General features: G+C 44.5%; 1 protein-coding gene across 4 annotated transcripts in view; it reads left to right on the top strand.

The window, feature by feature from the left end:
- The window catches only part of LOC139530818 (steroid hormone receptor ERR2-like), a 64445-nt gene extending 59921 nt beyond the window's left edge, over positions 1–4524 (top strand). For all 4 annotated transcript variants that reach the window (XM_071327541.1, XM_071327540.1, XM_071327538.1 and 1 more), the window contains one exon: positions 1269–4524. In XM_071327541.1, the coding sequence (XP_071183642.1) occupies positions 1269–1513 (245 nt within the window). In that variant the 3' untranslated portion in view covers positions 1514–4524. The remainder of the gene's footprint in view (positions 1–1268) is intronic.
- Positions 4525–21823: the final 17299 nt, after the last annotated feature.

The raw sequence follows: 21823 nt of genomic DNA, 5'->3' as shown, positions 1-21823 counted from the left end.
TTGGGCTTACAGTTGTTCCAGTCAATGAATTTAGGATGAAGTCTGAAATCTGTTTGCCTTTTATTGTCCCGTGTGGTGAAATATGCACCGCCAAGGTGAGACGAGGCAGGTGACCAATGACACGCTGTCTCACGAGTACCAGACACTGGTTAACCACTGAGATAACCACAACCCCAGTCTATCCCTGAAAGAGAGAGAGAGAGAGGGGTGAGGCAAAGAGAGAGTGGGAGGCAGAGAGGGAGAGAGAGAGAAATGAAAAGTGTTGAAACATTCTGCACATGCAGTAAAAGTAGTCGTGAACAATGCAGCACACCAGAGAGAGAGAGAGTGACTGCAATGAGTCAGAGAGAAAACCCGCCTCTGAGACTGAAAGAAGGTCAGGGAGGATGTGGGCTAAAGAGTCCATATGAGACACATGGTGGTTGTTTTTGATTCAGTTTCACTGTTACAGTAGGCCTACATACATGTAGTTACACAGGTTGGCTCAGAATTTATAGAATACATTTTGTATGATAATCAATCAGTCAAAATATGGTTTCCATTTAGCTTAAGCACTGACAGTCCTATGATAATGTAATCAAATGTACAATAGTATATACTTTCATTCCACTCATTATTTGATCTACATTTACATTTACATTTAAGTCATTTAGCAGACGCTCTTATCCAGAGCGACTTAGATGTTTCTGTGGGAGAGGAGGGAGAAAATTAATCAAAATGTGAAGGAAGTATAATTTCCTTATTGAAGCTAGTTTACACTGTCCGATTCCCAGATGGAGTGTTTATAAGAAAACAGTCTATTCCGGAGCTGTCCTTTGGAACAGTGAGGTGTTTAATGTGTGATCATTCACTGGGGTTTGGCTGCTATTCATTCCATTGTGTGCTCCAGGAATCAGCAGGATTACATTGATTTTCAGTCTCATTGGTCAAAGGCCATATGAAAATCAAACCCAGAGCGCCAGGCAAAAAAAAATACATTAAGCTTTGTGTTTTTCTTTACATTCTGTTGTTTATCTTGTCACAGTGTTAATTATGCTGATAACGTGTCCCATAGCTGACTCCACTGATAGATCAGTAGTCCCGGCCCAGCCATGTTTTACTTTAGTAAAAATACAATTGAGATGATGTGTTACTGTTTACAGAACTATTTTACATTTCAATATATCGAGCAATGGTTTGTGTTGTCATTGTATCTCTGAAGATATTAACATAAGACTCATGTTGAAGAACCCTCTCTCACTGACCCTGTCCCTCCCTCTCCTCTCCAGACTCCATGCATATAGAGGACGTGGAGGCGGTACAGAAGCTCCAGGATGCGCTCCACGAGGCTCTTCAGGACTACGAAAGCAGCCAACACCAGGAGGACCCCCGGCGGGCAGGCAAGCTGCTCATGACCCTGCCCCTGCTGCGCCAGACCGCCACCAAGGCCGTGCAGCACTTTTACAGCATCAAAGTGCAGGGCAAGGTGCCCATGCACAAACTCTTCCTGGAGATGCTGGAGGCCAAGGTCTGATGGAGGAGCAGGTGCCCCCTGTGAAGGCGATGGGGACAGGGCAATGCAGACAGAGAGACATGGACAGAAGGGACTCAGGACAGGAGAGGGACACCCTGCTGACTGAGACAGGAGACAGACTGACCTCTCTTGTTCTCCACCCCCTCGGACCCCAGACATTAAAAAATAAAAAAATAAAGAAGAACAAATGCAAAACTTGGTTATAAGTATAAATATAAAATGATGCAGATTAATTTAAAATATATAAGAAATACTATGTACAGTAATACTTTTTTTTGTTTATGGTCTGTGGTCATACTGTATGTGAAGGATCTCCCCCTTTCTCTATATCTTCAGAAGGAATAATTGCAGGCTCTTAATTAACATGGTTTCTAGTCAGAACCTCAAGACATCTCCAAATGTGTTCTGATGATAACACACATGGCAACCACTATGGACAGCCTCACTTGTCAGACAGTTATTTCACCTCCTGGACTTGACCAGGACATGTATATATTTATTAATAATGGAAACTGAGTGTACAGTTATTAAGTCTGGTGAACCCGACGGCCATTTTCTCTCGTTCTTTTTCTTGGGGAAAAAAAAGAAAGAAAGAAAGAATAAAAACTGTTACCTAAATGTGAACTCTATTGATCTAAATGCCCTTGAATATACCTCTTCAGAGCAGTGAGCCGTGTGATATGGATCTGTCTCAGACAGGAAGAAGACAAACTGGTCACATGACATGTTTAACCAAACTAGCGTAGGCAGGTAGTCAGTCGTCTTATTCTGTAGTAACTCAGCAATAAAGGGAGCCGTGCCGTGGCCAAGCCATGTTAAACCTCCACTACCCTCTCCTTCACAATGCTGCTGTCTGTCTGTCTGTCTGTCACTATAAGACCCATATGTGTGTGAGTGTGTGTCCCGGCAATGTAGATGTTTCTCCTCTGCAGATGTTGTTGTCGATGGTGCTCTATCTCAAACCCCACATTTGGTCATTGTTCAAGCCGATGGAAATGGCCTCTTGGCAACTGAGCGAATGACCTGATTTGGGCAGGGTGAAAGATGATGAGTGGGTTTGGGGCGGAGGTATCAAAGGATTTATGCTGAGTGGCAGAAGTCCAGGAGATTCCATGTTCAAACAATCAGAGGCCCGTATGTCAAACGCTCTATTTAGGGTCCTTTAAGCCCATGGCAGAATCCTCCCACACACAGGGCGCAAGGTACCCAGCATCTGCTATCACCATTTTAGAAGCTGCCGGTCTTTTTATAGCTGGGGCTGCCTTTATGGAGCTCCATCCAAACGGAGGTGAATGGCAGGTGCAGTGCAGTGATGTGTTGGTAGCTAGAGCTTCACACTGACTGGGGGTATTTTTAACCCAGAAGGAGGTTATTGCTGTAGCTGTCTGCCTGCTCTCTGCTGTGCTGCTCTGCCTCCCTCCAGGAGTACAGTAGACACGTGGAGCGCTGCTTAACTCCATGTTCACACAGTAACTGTGGTCTAACACCTCCCAATAGGCCAGGAGACAGACAGGCATTCTTAAAGACGGCAATTCACCCCCCCCCCCCCCAAGGTGCTCCTCTTGTGAGAAGCCATGCAGACTACAAAGTGTCAGCACGTTTCAAAGGGTAGCACCAGTCCCACAGTGTGTCTATACAAGGTGTGATCTCTGGTGGGAAAGTGAGTAGAGGGGCTCCATTCTCCCTGTGTGTAGGCAGGTCGTCCTCCATGGTGCATGCTGGGACCTGTAGTTCAGTATTGTAGACTCATGCTGCTCTTTGTTCTCAAAGGGAGAGAATGTGGTGGGAGGTGGATGATTATAGTACTGACGTGATTTATGTGAAGTGATAAATTGTGGCACTGTCACAATATGATACTGTGATCAAATGAATCCCTGACATTGCAGACGGGATGGTCGCCACTCTGCTTGTAATATCATTGGCCAGTGTTAATCCAGCAGCACCCTCTTTTACTGCAGCCTGATTGGCCACTTAATGGAGGTTGACAACACACCCCAGCACCTAATCATCCAACTTGAACTAGCCGCTGTCTACTTAACAGGCTCCACTTTAGAGGGGGACAATGTAACGTGAGTTATTTTACTGTTGTGCAATACAAGGACCAATTCTGACTGAAACCATGCTGAAAGCATGCTTTTACTAAGATTTGGGACAATTTGATTAACATTTCAATATTACTCAAAATACCTCTAATCAAAAATAAATATCACAACTATATATTCTTTGCTCGGCAGTAAAATACAAGTGTTTTAATGGAAAAGTACAGATTACACACATCAAACAGTTTAGCCTAAAAACTTTTCGTAACGATGCAAAATTCACACCCAACACGATGCAACGTAAACTCCAGGCACTTCCTCTCAATGCTTCACGTCTTACATTCAAACCCTGGTTCTATATAATGTGTATATATCTGAATGTCAATAGTTACTGGACAGTAGCCTATACAGTAGGTTGCCGAGTTACAACTGTTCAAAATAAAGTACGGTATGCAGCGTCCTGCTGACTACTACCTCATCACTATTGTCGATACTTTTGATTTCAAGACTTACTCTTCATCATCATCATCATCAAGACTGTGTTGAAACATACCTGAGCCGTCCATGTTTCTATCAAAGATTTATTGTCTAGAAATGCTCCTGCCAAGATATTTGTAATTGTAGTCACCAGTTGTCTCTTACCATCTATATATCTGTTTGTAAAGGTACAGCATGCTTAAAGTTGACCTCATGAGTTGGCCATTAGTGGGTGTGACACCCATTTTGGTTATGAAGCGGGTACATGTTTTTATTAACATCAGTGTGTCAGAATTGGTCCCTTGATGATAAAATTGCAGTAAGGAACAGGTACTTTAAATTATTTCCTGCTCCTACATATAAATATTTATGGTGTGAATTATATCATTTGGCAACAGTGTACATTGATATCTCAGATTGTTAAATCATCAATATCTGTGTAACTTTTATGTTTTGATTTCCTAAAAGGAACAAATAATTAAATAACTCCCAGAAGTCTGTGATTCATTTCTTATCCCACTACACTGGTGATTATGTTGTGATGTTAAAAGATCCCAAGCAAACCTCCAGAGTGGTGCAGCGGTCTAAGGCACTGCATCTCAGTGCAAGAGGCATCACTACAGTCCCGGGTTTGAATCCAGGCTGTATCACATCCGGCTGTGATTTGGAGTCCCATAGGGTGGTGCACAATTGGCCAAGCGTCGTCCGGGTTTGGCCGGGGCAGGCCGTCTTTGAAATAAGAATTTGTTCTTAACTGACTTGCCTAGTTAAATAAAGGTACAAAAATATATATCATAATAATCACATAGTAGTATTGAGAAATAGTGCATTTATAAAGTCAGATCTGTGACGATGAGGGCTCATCTTTATTAATAATATCATTAGACTCAGAAAGAGGATCAGACAGAATACATCTATTTCTATGTATCAACCATGTGCTGTATGACATTTGGCCTTCATCCGTGTTTTACTCTGTCACGTCTAGGCTAGGCTAGGCTACTTACTCGTTCAGTTTGCAGAGTAACCTTAACCCTAACTCCATCCTCCCCTCAGTGTATTTACCCAATCTGCAGAGACACTAGCATGCTGCTTGTCCATAGGGTTTACAGACACTCAGATTGTGATTGACTTAATGCTGTGAGTCCAAGAGCGTGAGAGCAGAGAGCAGCAGTCCCAGCAGACACCGGACAGGCCACCGGCGACGGGCAGATGAGCTAACAGCCCCAGCCTCCACTGAGCCAGACCAGGAGCTGTGGATGTGAACCATAGAAAATGCATCCGTCACAGAAAACAGGCAGACACGCTAGCACTACTGGGGGAAGGGGGGGGGGGGGGGGAGGTGGGGGTGGTGTGGTGGAGGGGAGATGGATCCATCATTTCAGGAAGCTGAGATTCCTGGGACTTGAGTATTCCCTGCTCTATATAATTATAAGAGGCAATTTCCTTTTTTGAAATAATGTCTCGCTAACCAATTAATTGTAATAATCCTCCATGTTGAAACTACAGTGTTAGAAGACACCAGACAGTGCCGGGGTGATGGTGGCTTTAGGTTGACTGAAGGAAGAATGGAAAGAAAAGACGGGGTGTATTCCCTCTGTCGCCATGGGGTCTGGTAGCTCCTACACATACTGTGTACATATCTGAGATGTCATGGGTACATTAAGAGTAATGGTATTTTCATGCTACATGAGGATCCTCCAGGCTCTCCAGATATCCCAAGCTGTATGGCTCCCTCTCAACTGATAACAGTCAGCTTTACATCCAGCCAGCCATTGACAAGTAAAAACACCTTTCATTAGGTCTACCACGCATCTCATCAGAATGCAATCTCCATCGCAGGTGTATGACGGCTGTGTATTGCTTAAGTGTGTTTCATTATTCATTACAATACTGATGATGGGGAGGGAAAGGATTACACGTCAATGTGAGTGATTGGATTTGAACAGACCTGCTGCACACACTTTGCATCAACCAAAGGCTCAAATTACACTTAGGATGAAAACGGAGCACGCAAATACCCAGGAGAACTTGTGGCACAGATATAGAGCATGGGCCACCATCTCTCGCTCTCTCTCCCTCTCTTCCTCTCCCCTGCTCCCTCTCTCTCTTTATCTCTCTCCCTCTTTCTCTCACTCTCTCAGTCTCCCCTCACCCTGTCTAATTTTCTTTATTCCTCTCGCTTCCTCTTTCTCTTCATTTGAGTCCTCAGCTGCTCTGTACGATACGGTTGATCTTACTGTCAGACTGGTTTTTGTGTGTTTATTTATTGCTCCATTTGTGATAACAGGAGCGGGACATATTTCACAACCTAAGGGTATTAGTGTCTCCGCCAGCACAATGTACAGAGAACTGTTACGTCACTGCAAAATGTACCTCGTAAAGTAGGATCAACTACTGTAGTATTGTGTTAAATATAGCGTCCTCTTTTCAGGGAAAAAGCTCACCATCAAGATTGACCAGTCCTGGACCACTAGATCCCCCTGCCCTTTTGGCCTGGCATGGCTCCATCCACTGTGCCTGAATGAACACTTGCTCCACCATCACCCATTTGTAGCCCAATATGCTGTACACATGCTGTACAGAGCCCCTCAGGTGTACCTTGTATCTGATTCATCTCATATACTGCAGTGGAATACATAAAATAGTATCTAACCTAAAAAAGATAACATTTTCTCAAAACTGATCATTTTCTCATTGTCAAGATTTTGGTGAATCGCTCACACATTATACCTGTTCCTCAAGCATAAGACGATCCACGAAGCCAACACCTCTGGCCCTCCTTTGGACTCTGTGTGACTAATCAATAGCCTCTAACTGCCTAGCAGGCAGACTGGGCTACAGCCCGTCTGAGATTTCCTCCACTCCCTGTCCATCTTCACTGTTTTAAGTGCATTTATCAGGTTACACATCTACTCTGCTCTCCATTTAATGCATGGGAAGCAGGGGGGTCAAGCTGTTGTGCATACCTCATGTCCCTCAATGAACCAGCATCCAGGACTGTGTTCCTGAATGTCCACTCAGGTGTCACACACACACACACACACACACACACACACACACACACACACACACACACACACACACACACACACACACACACACACACACACACACACACACACACACACACACACACACACACACACACACACACACACACACACACACACACACAGATGCATACACACACACACACACACACACATGCACACACACGTGCATAGTCCCACACACACACAGACAGTGTGTGTGTGTGACTACACTCAATTGAAAACATAGCCCATTTTGGAGCCTGTATTTCAAAAGTGCCACACCAGTCGAGTGCATCCTGTGAGCTGATATGGTTTCTGGATAGAGCGCTCACTGAGGTCATTCACACCAATTGGAGAGAGCTGCCTGAATGGCCCTGTCATTTGAGCTGATCAATACCATAGAAATGAAGTGATCCCTAAAACTCCCCTGAGCAATGGTCCTCAGGGAGCAGACAGAGGGGAAAACGACAACAGGCCTCAAAAGAGAGATGCAGGCTACCACACACGTCCATAAAACGTCCACTAAAACGGAAGTGCACAGCACGAAATCACTGCAAAAAATTTACCTTTTTATTATTTATTATCTAAAACAATAGCAATTGAGGCACAAACAAACAAACACACACACACACACACACACACACACACACACACACACACACACACACACACACACACACACACACACACACACACACACACACACACACACACACACACACACACACACACACACACACACACACACACACACACACACACACACACACACATTAGATAACCCCACCTGAAGTGTTGATCTTTCCTATGAGATTTATATGGCTGGCTGCATCTTTATTTCTGTGGTTCAATGGTGCTGTGGGGGAGTAGAAATATCCCTGCTATCTGTGTAGTCTATCTTCTACTGCCAAAGCAAAGCTCTGCTGTGTGGTGGAACTTCTCCTTCTGTTCTATTTTATTGCCTCTGCCATGTATTCACACGTTCTTATGGGCTTTTCCAATTTAGCCACTGGTTTGGAAATAATGATGGTAGATAAGGAGATCAGATAAACATGAATCAGTCCATCAAATGGGGAAAAACTCAGTTACACAGAGTGTGTGCTCACTTCACAGGAATTGAACACAATCACCCTGGCATTAAAGACCACTACTGTAAATGTGTACACTTACAGCTAGATAAAGACATTAGTTTGATGAATGTGTGCAAGCACACTTGAGCATATTACGTGCTAATTGTAGTATAGTATTGCTACACTTTTGCTTAGTATTGTCATTCGTGTTTTCCTTGTAATACAATATTTTTAACAATATTTTTATGTCTCTTCCATTATATTTTCAGATGAAAATTAATTATAATATTTTCCCCATTACCCAAAACCCAAATTAAACATGTATTCATATTTTTTCAATTTAAATATGCAAAGGGTTTGTTTAAATGAAATATTGTACTCAATTACATGCTTTGTGTATAGCCCCTATATATAAACACATTTTAATTAAGCAAATTAGAACCAATCCTTACTCAGCAAGATCTTTGCATTGTTCTCATATATTTATTTTGAGATATACAGAATATTACCTGTTCATGCATGTGTTTGTTGTGACCATATGACTCTCTCAGTGGCAGTAGTGGGGATTTTAGTTTCTTCAGTTTCAGTGGGACTTGCAGGCAGAGTTCAGGCTCCCTCAGAGCCCCAGCCAGAGAGTAAAATGGTTAGGAGTAAATTACGGGGAGAAGCCAGGGATGAATGTGACCTTTTCTGCATGTCAACCAAAGGTTAGAAATCTCCCCTGGCCTTAAAGGAAAGGCACTTGTATGCCATAATGGAGGAGGCCCCTGCTTATTCTGGCGAACAGGGAGAGACCAGGTCCAATCCCGGGAGAATAGCCCTGGCTGCTGAGGAATTCTTTCTGCAAACACACATACATACTGTCTATCCTCCCTTCCCCTTAACCACTCAGTCTCATTCTCTCTCGCCCCCCTCCCCTCTTCCCAACGCCTTTTGGTTTCTGATATCAAACAAAACATTTTAAGGCGTTTTTAGCAAAATAAAAGTACTGTGTGTTGCTGCTCAGATTTCCTCTGTGTACAAAAAGGAGGGTGAAAATATTGCAGGTCAAAGACAAAGAGTATAGTATCTTAGAATATATTTACTTACATTTCCTACCATTTGTATTTGAGGAGGTTTAAGTGTCAAACATGTAAGGAGAGGATAAGAATACTTTTGAACTAAGGAAATAGATGATCGTGATCAACTGCCTGAAACATAGGATGGAAATCACCCGTTCCTTATCCTCTTACGAGACATAGAAATCTTATAAATATTAGCATGGTACATTGTCTGGAGCCTACAGGCATATTGTACCTCTTAGAGCACATATGACCGCTCCTAATTCAAACATTTATATTCATAAACAGGATTTTGTATTTAAAATATGACTTATAAACCATGATATATGGAAATTGACAGATCATATGTGATTCCTGAATTAGATACCATATAGATGACATATTTGATGTCCTTTCCTCACTTCTCTCCTTGCCTGAGAAAGGAGCCTTGACCATGCAGGTAATTTACAGTGTTATGGAATGAGTGCAAAACATGCAGTAAATAAATAAGAGTCGATTCATTTCATTTTAGAACAGGGGGAGGTTAGACGTCCCCCGCCCTCCTTCACAGTGCACGTCTGTATATCACAAAGAGAGAAGGGGACCGCAAATGGGGCAGCAAGCAACACTATGCAGTCCATTTGATCATTTCAATATGGTGTCTGTATGTGTGGGTATGGTCTTGGGCATGGTACGGTATGGTAGCAACCCCCCCCTTAGCTCACCACTCCCCACCCCACCCCAACCCCCCCTTATGTCTCTTTGACCTTGCTCTCAATCACACAGAGACCTAATAAACACACACAGACATGCACACATGCACGCACAGATGCATACACAAACACTGCACACACATACACACACATACACATACACACACATACACACACATACACAGATGCTACCATTGATGTGTTATGGAACTAAAGCCATTTAGGAAGCCTTTTCAAGCCTTATTAAAGTCTTGGTGTAATTACATGTAGACAAATCATACACAATGATGAGTCTTTTCCGATAAAAAAGTGTACAGTATTTGCCTATAACTAATATTTAACTAGTACTCTAAAGAAAGGGTTCAACGCATTATGTTTGTATGTAAAATATCCTTTAAAAAAAGTATAGTATGAGTTCTAAATTCATTAATTCAGGAATAAGAAACCACATTCTCTTGTCTCAATGTTTTCTTAGTGTTAAAGGGAAAAATATGTCACAGTGCTCTTCAGATATATATTTATAACAAGACATTGTACAATGTGTCTTTTCCATTGTCAATCTAGAATATACCATGTGATACACAAAAGATACCTATGTCAGTTCCTGACATCCATCAATACCGTCAAGCTAAAGCTGCAGGGCTGGACTATTGTCTTTGTGTAGTTAAAGCTCATATATCGGCAGGTATTTTGGGACACTTTTCACTGGAATTAGCACTATCACTACACAGCTAATGAGAATGGTCAGATAATAGATTACTGAGGAAATCCCAATAAGGGATTTACTAGGTGTATGTACCTTGTCCTTAGTCTCTGTCTGCAGTGGCGATATGTAATGTGCATGGTCATGTTTGGATAGCCCTGATTGACTCAGTAACTGTTCTGTGGTGATATGGCTAGAAGGATGGCACAGCTGCACTACATGATACATGCATCATCATACTGGAGAGCTAGTGAATAAGGATTGCCCCAGTGTAAAAAAACCAACAACACAAAGTCCTTCCAGTAATATAATTATTTCTCCTTCAGCTAGCTCCATGCTCTAAGATGGTAGAGATGGTTATGCTGACATTTGGCCCCAGACATGGAGACAAACTGACTGCTTTTTAAAACGTTACTGGCCCATAAACCATGATTAAAACCCTGCAATGAAACTCTCTATTGTTGATACTGTTTCCTCTCCGTGTGTGTGTGTGTGTGTGTGTGTGTGTGTGTGTGTGTGTGTGTGTGTGTGTGTGTGTGTGTGTGTGTGTGTGTGTGTGTGTGTGTGTGTGTGTGTGGGAGGGAGGGAGGGAGGGAGGGGAAGGGTGTTAAGGTAAAACAGAGGAAGTATTACACAATCCTCTAATCATTACAGTAATTATATTTCCCAGGATAGCTAAATGAAGTCATACTGCTCCAGGGAACACAGTGGTTTGTGGTTTGACACTCACAAGTGGTCCAGTCTGTTAAGTAAGAAAAAGGAATACAACTATTAATATGGCCACAATATCCATTTAAGGAAGAAATCATTTTTGGCCCCCAGTTAGGTGTGGATCATATGTTTTTAACCAGTTTGTGCTGCTCAAGGACAGGTAAATGTAGCTTTCTCCTCTCTCTGGCTCTGACCGACACTTCATGCGAGATGAAGGACAGGGACACGGTAACACGAGGACAGGCTTTTAACCTAATGTAATGTATTCTAATGAGAAGAGCTCCATCTATGGACCACCTGTTGAACTGCGTTTAATAACAGAGCAGCTTGAAAGGAGCTCGATCATGGCCTGTTTCTACAGCTTGGAATTAAATTGAACAATATCTCAAATAAAATGCTTGTACAGTACAGTATTCCTATTGTCCAGTTTCTCTGAGTATAAATTATAGTCGGCTTGAAGTATGTTGGAGGTCAGACAGTAGCTGTTATTATTATTTATTTCTGTGAATCAGAACAAACATGAATACATTTGGAGGAATTGCATGTCACGCCGGGTGACGAAGGGAGATTCAGCACTTTAGATGATATGTGGTTACATCACTGGGCCTCAAGGCCGGGACTCAAGGCCGGGCTGGGCCTCAAGGCCGGGCTTCAAGGCTGGCTCCCAGTTAAAATGCTCCAGTAACATTTCCTTTTATTTATATCCGTAGACCTTGGCTGAAATAAATGAATTGAGACAAGTGTGAGGAGCCGATGTTACGAACAATTTCTTCCTGACATCGGGAAATGAGTATGTGCGAGACATTCAACTCTTTCACTGCCAGTGTCTGACAGGCAGCAGCCCCAGTAATGCGGGATTCAATGTCGGCAGGGAAAACGGATCAACGTGAAAGTCGTTGTGTGAGAGACAGCCATATCTGTCAGGGTTGGGCAGAAGATGTTTCTACTCTGTGTACAGTAAGCGCACCCCATCACACGGTGAGATTAGCGGTCCGAACCGCGGAACAACGCACTACACCACACTCTACAGGGGTCATTCCTGCAGCCTACCTTAAATTTACTGCCTCTTTTAATATTCTGTCATAGTTAAACATTTTATTGCTCTTTTTTTATGACCATATTCTTATGTCCCAAGCTTATGAACTTTTCTATGCAAATCACTGACTTCTCTCCCTCCACACAAGTGGTGGTGGAAGTGTCTTCTGGCATCCCTTTTGTTTAGGAAGGAAATGAGTCATTCTCTGAACAGGGCTGCTCTTCATACAAACATATCATTATTTATTGTGTTTTCCCAAATCCAGTGCTGTCGTGCTGGTGTAAGCTGAGCAGAGCAGAGAGCTGTCCATTTAACCATGGGAAGTATACTGTGTGTTCCTGTTCCAACATATTACTGCTTTGGTGGAGATAATTGCAGCCTACATAAATATCTCCACCTCATTTGTCAAACTAAGTCTTTCCTTTAACTTTGTCGATTTCCTCTTAACCCCCTGAATTAGAGGCAGCTAAGGCCCTCACAGGAAGATAGAGGGAAGAAGGGACAGCTGTGGTCGGCTACAAATGACTGAAGAAACTGGTGCCTGCCTCAGCCATAAGGAATTCATGACCTCACGTCTCCACTGGGACTGTGTGCCCTTTGTGTTGGCCGCGGTAGGCTCAGAACAGGCAGAGGAGAGGAGCTTTTATGTGTAGACTACTGTAACGCTGGAGCATTGTGGTGAGAAAAAAATCAGGAACTGATATTGTTTTTTCAGCCCTGTTTTTATTTGTCTTGAGTTTTCCTTGTGATTCTACTGCACTGCACTGCTCTGGACTGTAACACACAGGGGACCTTGTGATTCTACTGCACTGCACTGCTCTGGACTGTAACACACAGGGGACCTTGTGATTCTACTGCACTGCACTGCTCTGGACTGTAACACACAGGGGACCTTGCTCTGAGAATGAGATCAACACTCACTTCACCGCTCTGTATTTTTACACTCCTCTTCCTCTAGTCCGCTTTTCTCCATTTTTGTTTTCCTTTTTATACCTCTGAGGCCAGACAAGCCAGTAGCGAGAGAGAGAAGGCGGGAGAGAGGATGAGCAGGAGATTTACAAGTGTGACTCTGCCACTTTGGGGAGGGGTTTATGAATACATTTAGATTTTGTCCTGTGACTTTGACTCCCAGTGCAGTGCTCTCCCAGAGCTACACAGAGAGAAGAGAACGTGGCTACTTTTTAAGATGAAGCAGTCGTGATCATTCCTAACCATGTTTTGTCTACAGATGTATGGATCCTTTAGCAACAGGCTAGTGGGGGAGGGAGGGAGAAGCCCCATGGAGAGCAGAGAGCCTCCCTACAGGCTGCCAGAGGACAGGAGAAGAGAGGACTGACCAGTGGCCAGGGGCCCGAGCTATTGTCCTGGTGCCATGGTGACTGTCTGGGAGTGATCAATATTATAGTACATTAGTAAAATCGGGCTATATGTATTCTACTATCTCTCTCCCTCTCTACCCTCCCCCTCTCTCTCCCTGCCTCGCTCTCCATCACTCTCTGTCTCCTGCATGCTTTGTAATGGTAGTTATTTGATTGGGGAAGGTGCTTTCAGGAGAGAGCAGACTGGAAGAGGTAGATGTGGGGAGGTGCAGGGTAAGTGTTCCTGAATGGTCCTAATGAAGGTGGCAAATGGAGACATAAAGAGGGAATGGGTACACTTTTCACTTTGCTCTGACACTGTCGCTGCCCCCCGAAGCCCTTGAGGGGGCATTTGGAGAGGGTGCGACCATGCTTAAAATTCCCTTCCTCCTCCTCAGACTCATTGTTGAGGATATTGACCTTGGAAAGGGGCGAGTATTGGAGAGGGGGTTGGGTGAGGGCCGGGGTAGAGGTGGCTCTCTAGGTAGAGAATATGCACAGGTTAGTTGACCTACAGAGAAGCCACCCCCTCATACAGTACAACATGCCTGCATGTGGCCAGTCTGAGCCTACACATGGACATCTCACGCATGTTGCTCACACACAGGAAGTCAGAGGAGAAATCGAAAGGCAAGTCACACAAATCAAAAAGCGTCAATGAACATGGCATCATAACTGCTGGAATCAATCACTCCAATTTCAGGCCTCATCTCCCACCCATGGCCACACATAGCACTATCGAGTCCATGGCCCAGAATGTGGGGGTCTTACGCACACCCCTTCCCCCTGTCCCTCGCCCTGATCCCGATCTATGTTAGACAAGTTCACCATCCTGTTCTCTCTCAGGCCCCAGTCAATGGGTGTCAATATTGTGGATTGGCTCAGCGACAGAGGCTGGAAGGGGAGTCGATGAGGTGCTGATAAGCAAGAGGCTGCTTTGTTTTAGTAATGACGGCTTAAATGAATGCCCCTGCCCCTTCCTTTAACCTGCAGCAACACCTCAAACATAACGGAGCATCAACAAAGGGCTGCTCGACACAAACCCTGATCCCTGTGTTCGATCAGGCATTCTGCATGTCCACAGAGCACACTGTATCAGGACAATAATGCGTTTTTCAACTCTAAAGACTATACAATGGAGGTGATGGATAAGATACTGCATGGCTTGCAGGTTCTTTTATTATTCTGTAGTTTATGATAGTTATGGGACATGAGGCATCCTCAAAGGAATGTTTGTAGGATTCTGTTAAAAATGGTGCTGAGCGGAAATCCCAAGTGGGAGTAGTACTACAGAAGAATCTGCAGGGATTTATCCTGCAACACTCCGTGGAATGAAGAGGGTAAAAATGTATAGAATTTGGAGCTGTAAAATAGTTCATTTTATTTTTTTCACGCTGATTAATTGCTAGGTTAATGATATTTTATAATGTTACATTAACACGATTTAATACTCTTGGTTCTGCACTGCAATATCCAAAGTTCATTAGAAATGAATCATATCTTACTGCTGACGGTGCAGCAGTCATTACGTTTGTTGTAAGTATGATCTACTTCTCAATAAGACAGTAAGTTTGGAAAAAATAGTGGTGCTTTGACTTTATCTTGGACACACAGTCATGCGCACACACACACGCACACACGCGCACGCACGCACACGCACACACACACACACACACACACACACACACACACACACACACACTCACAGACTATGCTGTACACTAGAGACAGCACAGTACAAACAGAAATCCCCCAAAATGTTTTGGTCTCCACAAGCATTGATTCACTCTGCTGCTTGTCTGGTCTGCTCAATCCCTTGTCCCCATAACCAACCAATCACATCTCGATGTATTTCAATATGGCCACAAGAGACCCACAGTGCATACTGAAACCATGCAGACTAGTATTGCTGCCCTCTCGGCCAAACATTCTTGGTACAGTACTATACAGTCACCAGTGCTGCATGTTTCCTCTAGTGTTAGGGGACAGAAACTGCATTGTCTCTGCTGTAACTAAATAGGAGTAGCTATGATTTTATTGGAAGATTCACAATATGGGTGCATGAATGATAATTGAGGAAATGTGTCCCGTATTTGATACAGGAGAACCATAGTATATTCAGTACACAAAAGACTGAGAGAGTAGAAAAACACAAGGATCTTCTAAACGGCTCATTGGTTCTGATAGCATTCTGCTGTAGGACGGATTCTCCCTTTGTTTAACCAGGTTCTTCAAACGGTGTTAACCTGCCAACAATACAGTCTAACAGTAGAGTCCTCCTCCTCTCCAATGTCAGGCCTTTCATGGCGTGACAGTTGCACTATACCTCCGCAATTACTTTTCAATTAGCACGATGAACATTTCCAACACTGCGGCACAATTATTTTATAGCCCAGTGTCTTTGCCCATTAATGGTGCTAGCAACAGCATGGGAGTGATAAACCATCTGGCCAGGCTCCCAAAGAGATAGAGCACACTTAATGGAGTGAAAAAGTAAAAGCAATTAATGTCACATTAATATAATGATAATAATGCCTTCCCTTGCAGCACTGGTGAGCAGGGGGCCTGGGACAGGGCTTCCACTGAGTCTGCTGCCCTGCTAAACAGAGGAGAGATGACCCATCCCACCCAGACTGTTGGCCCCAAAACAGCTCTCACTATGGGTTCGAGGAGGCCAAACCAATCCCCCTTAAAGCTGAAAATGGGGCCAGTTTTGGGGGGGTTTACATGTGTTTTATTGCTGGTATGTTGGTGCTGAATTAATGGATGGCTGGTTGAATGGCTGAATGATTGAAGTGCAGAAAGTCATGTATTTTAGAGTTTTGGGTGATCACACTGTATGTCCTCTCTGTGTGTTGTACGGCTAGTGAAATACATCATATACACTGAAGGTGAAGTTCTGAAGTAGTGATTGTATGCAAGACATACGTTCTTAAGGGACTTAATTGCTATCAGTCTTATGGGAGTGTGTGTGTACACCTGTACGTGCATATATGCGTGTCTGTGCGAGCGCATGTGTGTGCGTACGTACAGTATGTGCGTGCATGAGTACGCGTGTGTACCTGTGTGTGTGTGTGTGTGTGTGTGTGTGTGTGTGTGTGTGTGTGTGTGTGTGTGTGTGTGTGTGTGTGTGTGTGTGTGTGTGTGTGTGTGTGTGTGTGTGTGTGTGTGTGTGTGTGTGTGTGTGTGTGTTTGGCAGCTCCTGTCTCCTGAGTGGCTCCCCTGTCCCCTCCTATCTCCTGACCCCTCTGTGTTCCCGCCGCCCTGCTCTGTTTGTGTTAATTCCTCTACATCTCCTGGGTGGCTTACATTAGAATATCTTAACCACTGGGCTGCATTAGCATAGCGTGATGGATGCCGCTGAATCTCCGTGCCAGATAATGTCCACATTTTGCATTTTAAACTAAGCTACGCCATGGACGTGCTATCCATTTTCACAGGGGGAAATTAAGCCCTGGTGGGAGAGCGCCTGGCACTCTCTCATCCCAGGTAAAGCTCCCTGCCCAGGTTTTATGACACCACTGGGGCACCATACTGAAACAGGTTGAGGGTCACTGACTGTCCAGAGCTGGACATCTATGATGTAAAAAAAAAAAAACTTGAATAAACTTTCAAATGATTGTTGTGAAGACTGAACAAAGTAAGGGACGCTGGGTCTCTTCAGGTAGAGAGATCCTTTAGTTAGGTCCATATAGCAGTCTATAGCAGTCCCATTCAACACTGAGCTGTCTACAAGCGAAGCGTCATGCATCATGCATCATGTTCTATTTAATCTGTATAATTCTCCAGGCGTCACCTGTTCATAAGTCTCAATGCATTCAGACTCCATCTTCTGTGTGACTGTGAGAGGCTGGGTGTTGATTTTCGTTACAAGGCTGTCACGGCCCCCGGCAGCTGATCAATATGAAGAAATCAGCCCGCGTCTTTATGTGACATGAGATAGTTGTACATTTATAAGCCTCTTTATGAGATAAGACCGCAACGCTTGAGCTAACGTCATACACAGTGACACTCACCACCCCAGCAACAGCTCACAAGGCGCTGGGATGCTTATTAGGCAATAGAGTGGCAGAGTCTATATCCTCCGCTAAGGACGAGGAATTGAATGATACAAGATACATTTTCCTCTTATTATTATTTTTTTTATTGTCTGAAACTACATAAATACTATATGTAGAAATCTTGCCTGGCAAATGTGAATGCATCCATTTTAAACACTACACTAAAAGCATTATAGAATGAATGTGCCTCTTGAGATTGATGAATTGCTTTCTCCTTATAGAAGCATGAAAGGCATTCCAAAACAGCCCAGTAATTCTGTAATGTTCCGCTAATTACGTTTGACTAATTATAATTCTTTTACGTGGCGATATTATATGCTGTGAGTTTCCCCCCTCATAATGCTGTAGCCCCTCTTTCTGCTTCATTGATCATGATTGGATACGAGGGCCTCCGTTTTTTGTTTATTCTCTAATTAAATATTAGCTTTGACCACTTTAGGGGTGATAATTAAACTATTAATCCCCACTCATTGACCGCCCAGAATATGATCAAGTGAGACTTGGACATTAATGAGATGACTGGACATATTCGTTATTTTTCTTCCCGGTTAGGAAAACCCAGACAGGATGCTTTCAACGTTGAGGACATTGACTGGGATCAAATTACATCCGCTTCTAAGTACAAGATTGATCTGAAAGAAAAGCCTGTCTTTATGACCTAAGTGTTTCTGAATAAAGCACCACACATTGCTCCCCTCTGTCCTCTCACATGCCCCATAAAGACAGATCCTCTGGAATGTAGTGTGTGAAAAACAGTGCAGCTCATTTAACAGCACACATGCTACAGAGGAGCAGGAGGGCCTACAGTGGCAAACACAAGAGAGAGAGAGAGAGAGAGAGAGAGAGAGAGAGAGAGAGAGAGAGAGAGAGAGAGAGAGAGAGAGAGAGAGAGAGAGAGAGAGAGAGAGAGAGAGAGAGAGGAATGGGAGGGAGGGAGGAGGAGAGTGAAGAGAGCGCGACTGTGCTCTCCTCTGATGATGGATAGCAACAGTGGGGAGAACAAAACCAAGCATTCCTCATGCTGTCACCACAATGAAACAGGGACATAACAGGATTTGGTCACAATGCGAGCGGAGCACTTCAGAAAGATGCCAGGCCATCATGCCACTTCTACTGGAAGTCAAAGACTCCATCCATCACACTGCATGTCCTCAACATCTGACTTCTTGGACTCGCCTCTCCACTCCTCACCACACTGTCTGTCTGGCTTTCCTGGGATTTCCCAGAGCTCCAGAGCCTCTGTGATTAAATAATTTGTGTGGCCATTGTGTCGCAGTTGTTGTTATTCCATTGAGGTTGAAGGCAGGCAGGGGGGAGAAGAGTGCTGGGTGTAATGTACTGTATGTGTATAGCTGGCTGTGGTCTGAAACAAAACACATCTGGATAGATTTAGTTGTGATGGTTTAAGCTGCTCTCATCAGAGTCCCTCTTCCAGTACTGTGATCATATCTGTTTCTCTAATTCAGACAAATCATGCAGAACACGGCTGCTTGCCTGCCTCATATTCAGACTAGCTCTGGCCAATCTATTCCTCATTCATCCAGAAGTTCTCAAACAAACAAGGCAACAGTAAACGTCGTCCCCCTTGGGCCAATTGACATATCTCATGTGACTAACAAATTTCAGTTAATTAATATAGCTCCCGCCTTGGGCCAATCAGTGTCATTCTGTAAATGCCAGATATTTTTGGCAAGACGCATCATTCACCCAAGTTTAGTCAAAATCGGGCCAGGGATGTCTGAGATATCATGTGACTAATGTACTAACAGACGGAGACAAATCCACAGTCCCCTCCCCGATTTCATAGTGGGGACAAAAAATAGGATAACTATCTTGAATCAATTGTTTTATTACATAAACTGTTTCCAAATACAATAATGTTCTTTTATTGCATTTTTTACTTTAGTAAGAGCTGTAAGAATACGTGTCACATACAGTGCATCCAATGATTTTAATTGACTTGTGGACAATCCATCTGGGGGAGCACTGTGACTGACTGACCCCTCAGTGTCCCAAGGTAAGAGATCAGCTCTATCAGTATAGAGGGTGAGATCCCCTCTGTAGGGTGTAGCCTCCTAGCCATACCGTAGCAGAGAACAACAGGGTAGGAATAACGCTTCTTCACAGAGCTGAATGGATGCTGGTTTGTGATAAACATAATTGAGTAATGCTCCTATGTGATATGTGAATATTGTGTTGGGGGTAGAAAATTAAGGATTGGGGGAGGCGGACATTCTCAAAATTAAAAGTTGTAGCCTATTAGTCTGTGTTTGGTAGCTGAGCACGCTCCCATGCCTAGCACAGCAGCTAATAGGAAAAGATGTGTGGAAGTGTATGATTTATGGTTGCACGCAGGCAGGGGTGGAATAATTTGGTGCAGAACGGGTACTTACTGAACGGCAACAACTCGGCTACTTATCCATACTTTCTGGTGATAAATTAGCTCTTGTTTAAAGTAGCCAGAGACCCATTTTTCATTTTGATTACTACACTTGATATCTCTTTCTTTCTTACTCTTTCTTTGTCAGCAGTGGTCCTTAGCATTTTTTGTGTATTGAAGCAATGTGTTTCAGTAGCTCTGTGCGCAGCTCAGGGCTGGTTCTCAACCCTTCTCTGTCTGGAAGCTGCTGTGTGTTTAATTAGCTTTTCCCCCCATGCCATTTTTAAAAGCAGTAATTCTGTTAATTGTGAAGCGGTCCAACATGAGAATTAAGCAACATGGCTTCCCTCATTGACCGTGGGCTGTCCTGTCCTGCTGCCAGCTGGCGGCTGGGGTCCTGTCAGTCACTGGGCGACCCCTGTCAGGACCTTTCCCTGCTCAGACAAGGTTCCCATTGATCCCCCCATCGGCCCTCTGACAGGAAGCAGCTTCGGCAGGGGAAATAAGCAGGTGAAATATTAAGTTATAAGGCAGCTTCCAATCAATAAACAGGGCATGGACCGGGAGCGGTAAGGCCAGGTCCCACAGCAACAGCTCCAGTGGCCCGGGGTAATGCGATTGAGGACTGTGGATCACCCCCAAAGACCTGCAGGCAGATCCCCCCCTTCACTGACTGGAGCCATTACGCTCTGTCCATGGCCAATTCTCTGTAGTATGCTGGCACCTGCTTCTATTGTCCTCTCCCTGGCATTGCCAGCCGTGCCCAGGCCCAGCCTATTGCTGGCAGAGCTGGATACTCTACAGACAGCATAAATAAAACATATGAGAGCCGTAATGAGGACAGAGCTGCCAGGCCAACACAGCCAGAGAGCTACAGGCACAGCCACAGACAGGTGCAGGGTCCACTGCAGGGCCAACACAGCCAGAGAGCTACAGGCACAGCCACAGACAGGTGCAGGGTCCACTGCAGGGCCAACACAGCCAGAGAGCTACAGGCACAGCCACAGACAGGTGCAGGGTCCACTGCAGGGCCAACACAGCCAGAGAGCTACAGGCACAGCCACAGACAGGTGCAGGGTCCACTGCAGGGCCAACACAGCCAGAGAGCTGCAAGCACAGCCACAGACAGGTGCAGGGTCCACTGCAGGGCCAACACAGCCAGAGAGCTGCAAGCACAGCCACAGAGAGGTGCAGGGTCCACTGCAGGGCCAACACAGCCAGAGAGCTACAGGCACAGCCACAGACAGGTGCAGGGTCCACTGCAGGGCCAACACAGCCAGAGAGCTGCAAGCACAGCCACAGACAGGTGCAGGGTCCACTGCAGGGCCAACACAGCCAGAGAGCTGCAAGCACAGCCACAGACAGGTGCAGTGTCCACTGCAGGGCCAACACAGCCAGAGAGCTGCAAGCACAGCCACAGACAGGTGCAAGGTCCACTGCAGGGCCAACACAGCCAGAATGCCACAGGCTCTCCAGATCCAATGGCTCCACCTTTAGTTCTCACTGAGAGCTACACTGCGACATTGACCATACAGCCAGTCCAGTGTGTGTCTGCATGTGTCTCAAGTCCGTTGTCCAGGCGCGGCTTTGTGATTCAGTGTGGTTCTTGACCCCAGGGTGCTAGAGTTTGGCAGGTGTCATTACTTATCTTAGCCTTTTCTCTTTGAACAGAACAGCTGAGGTAGTGGCA

This window comes from Salvelinus alpinus, chromosome 9 (genome assembly GCF_045679555.1).
Source record: "Salvelinus alpinus chromosome 9, SLU_Salpinus.1, whole genome shotgun sequence".
In the NCBI taxonomy this organism is placed as follows: Eukaryota; Metazoa; Chordata; class Actinopteri; order Salmoniformes; family Salmonidae; genus Salvelinus; species Salvelinus alpinus.
Note: the sequence above shows the minus strand (reverse complement) of the source record. Positions and strands in the feature narration are given on the sequence as shown.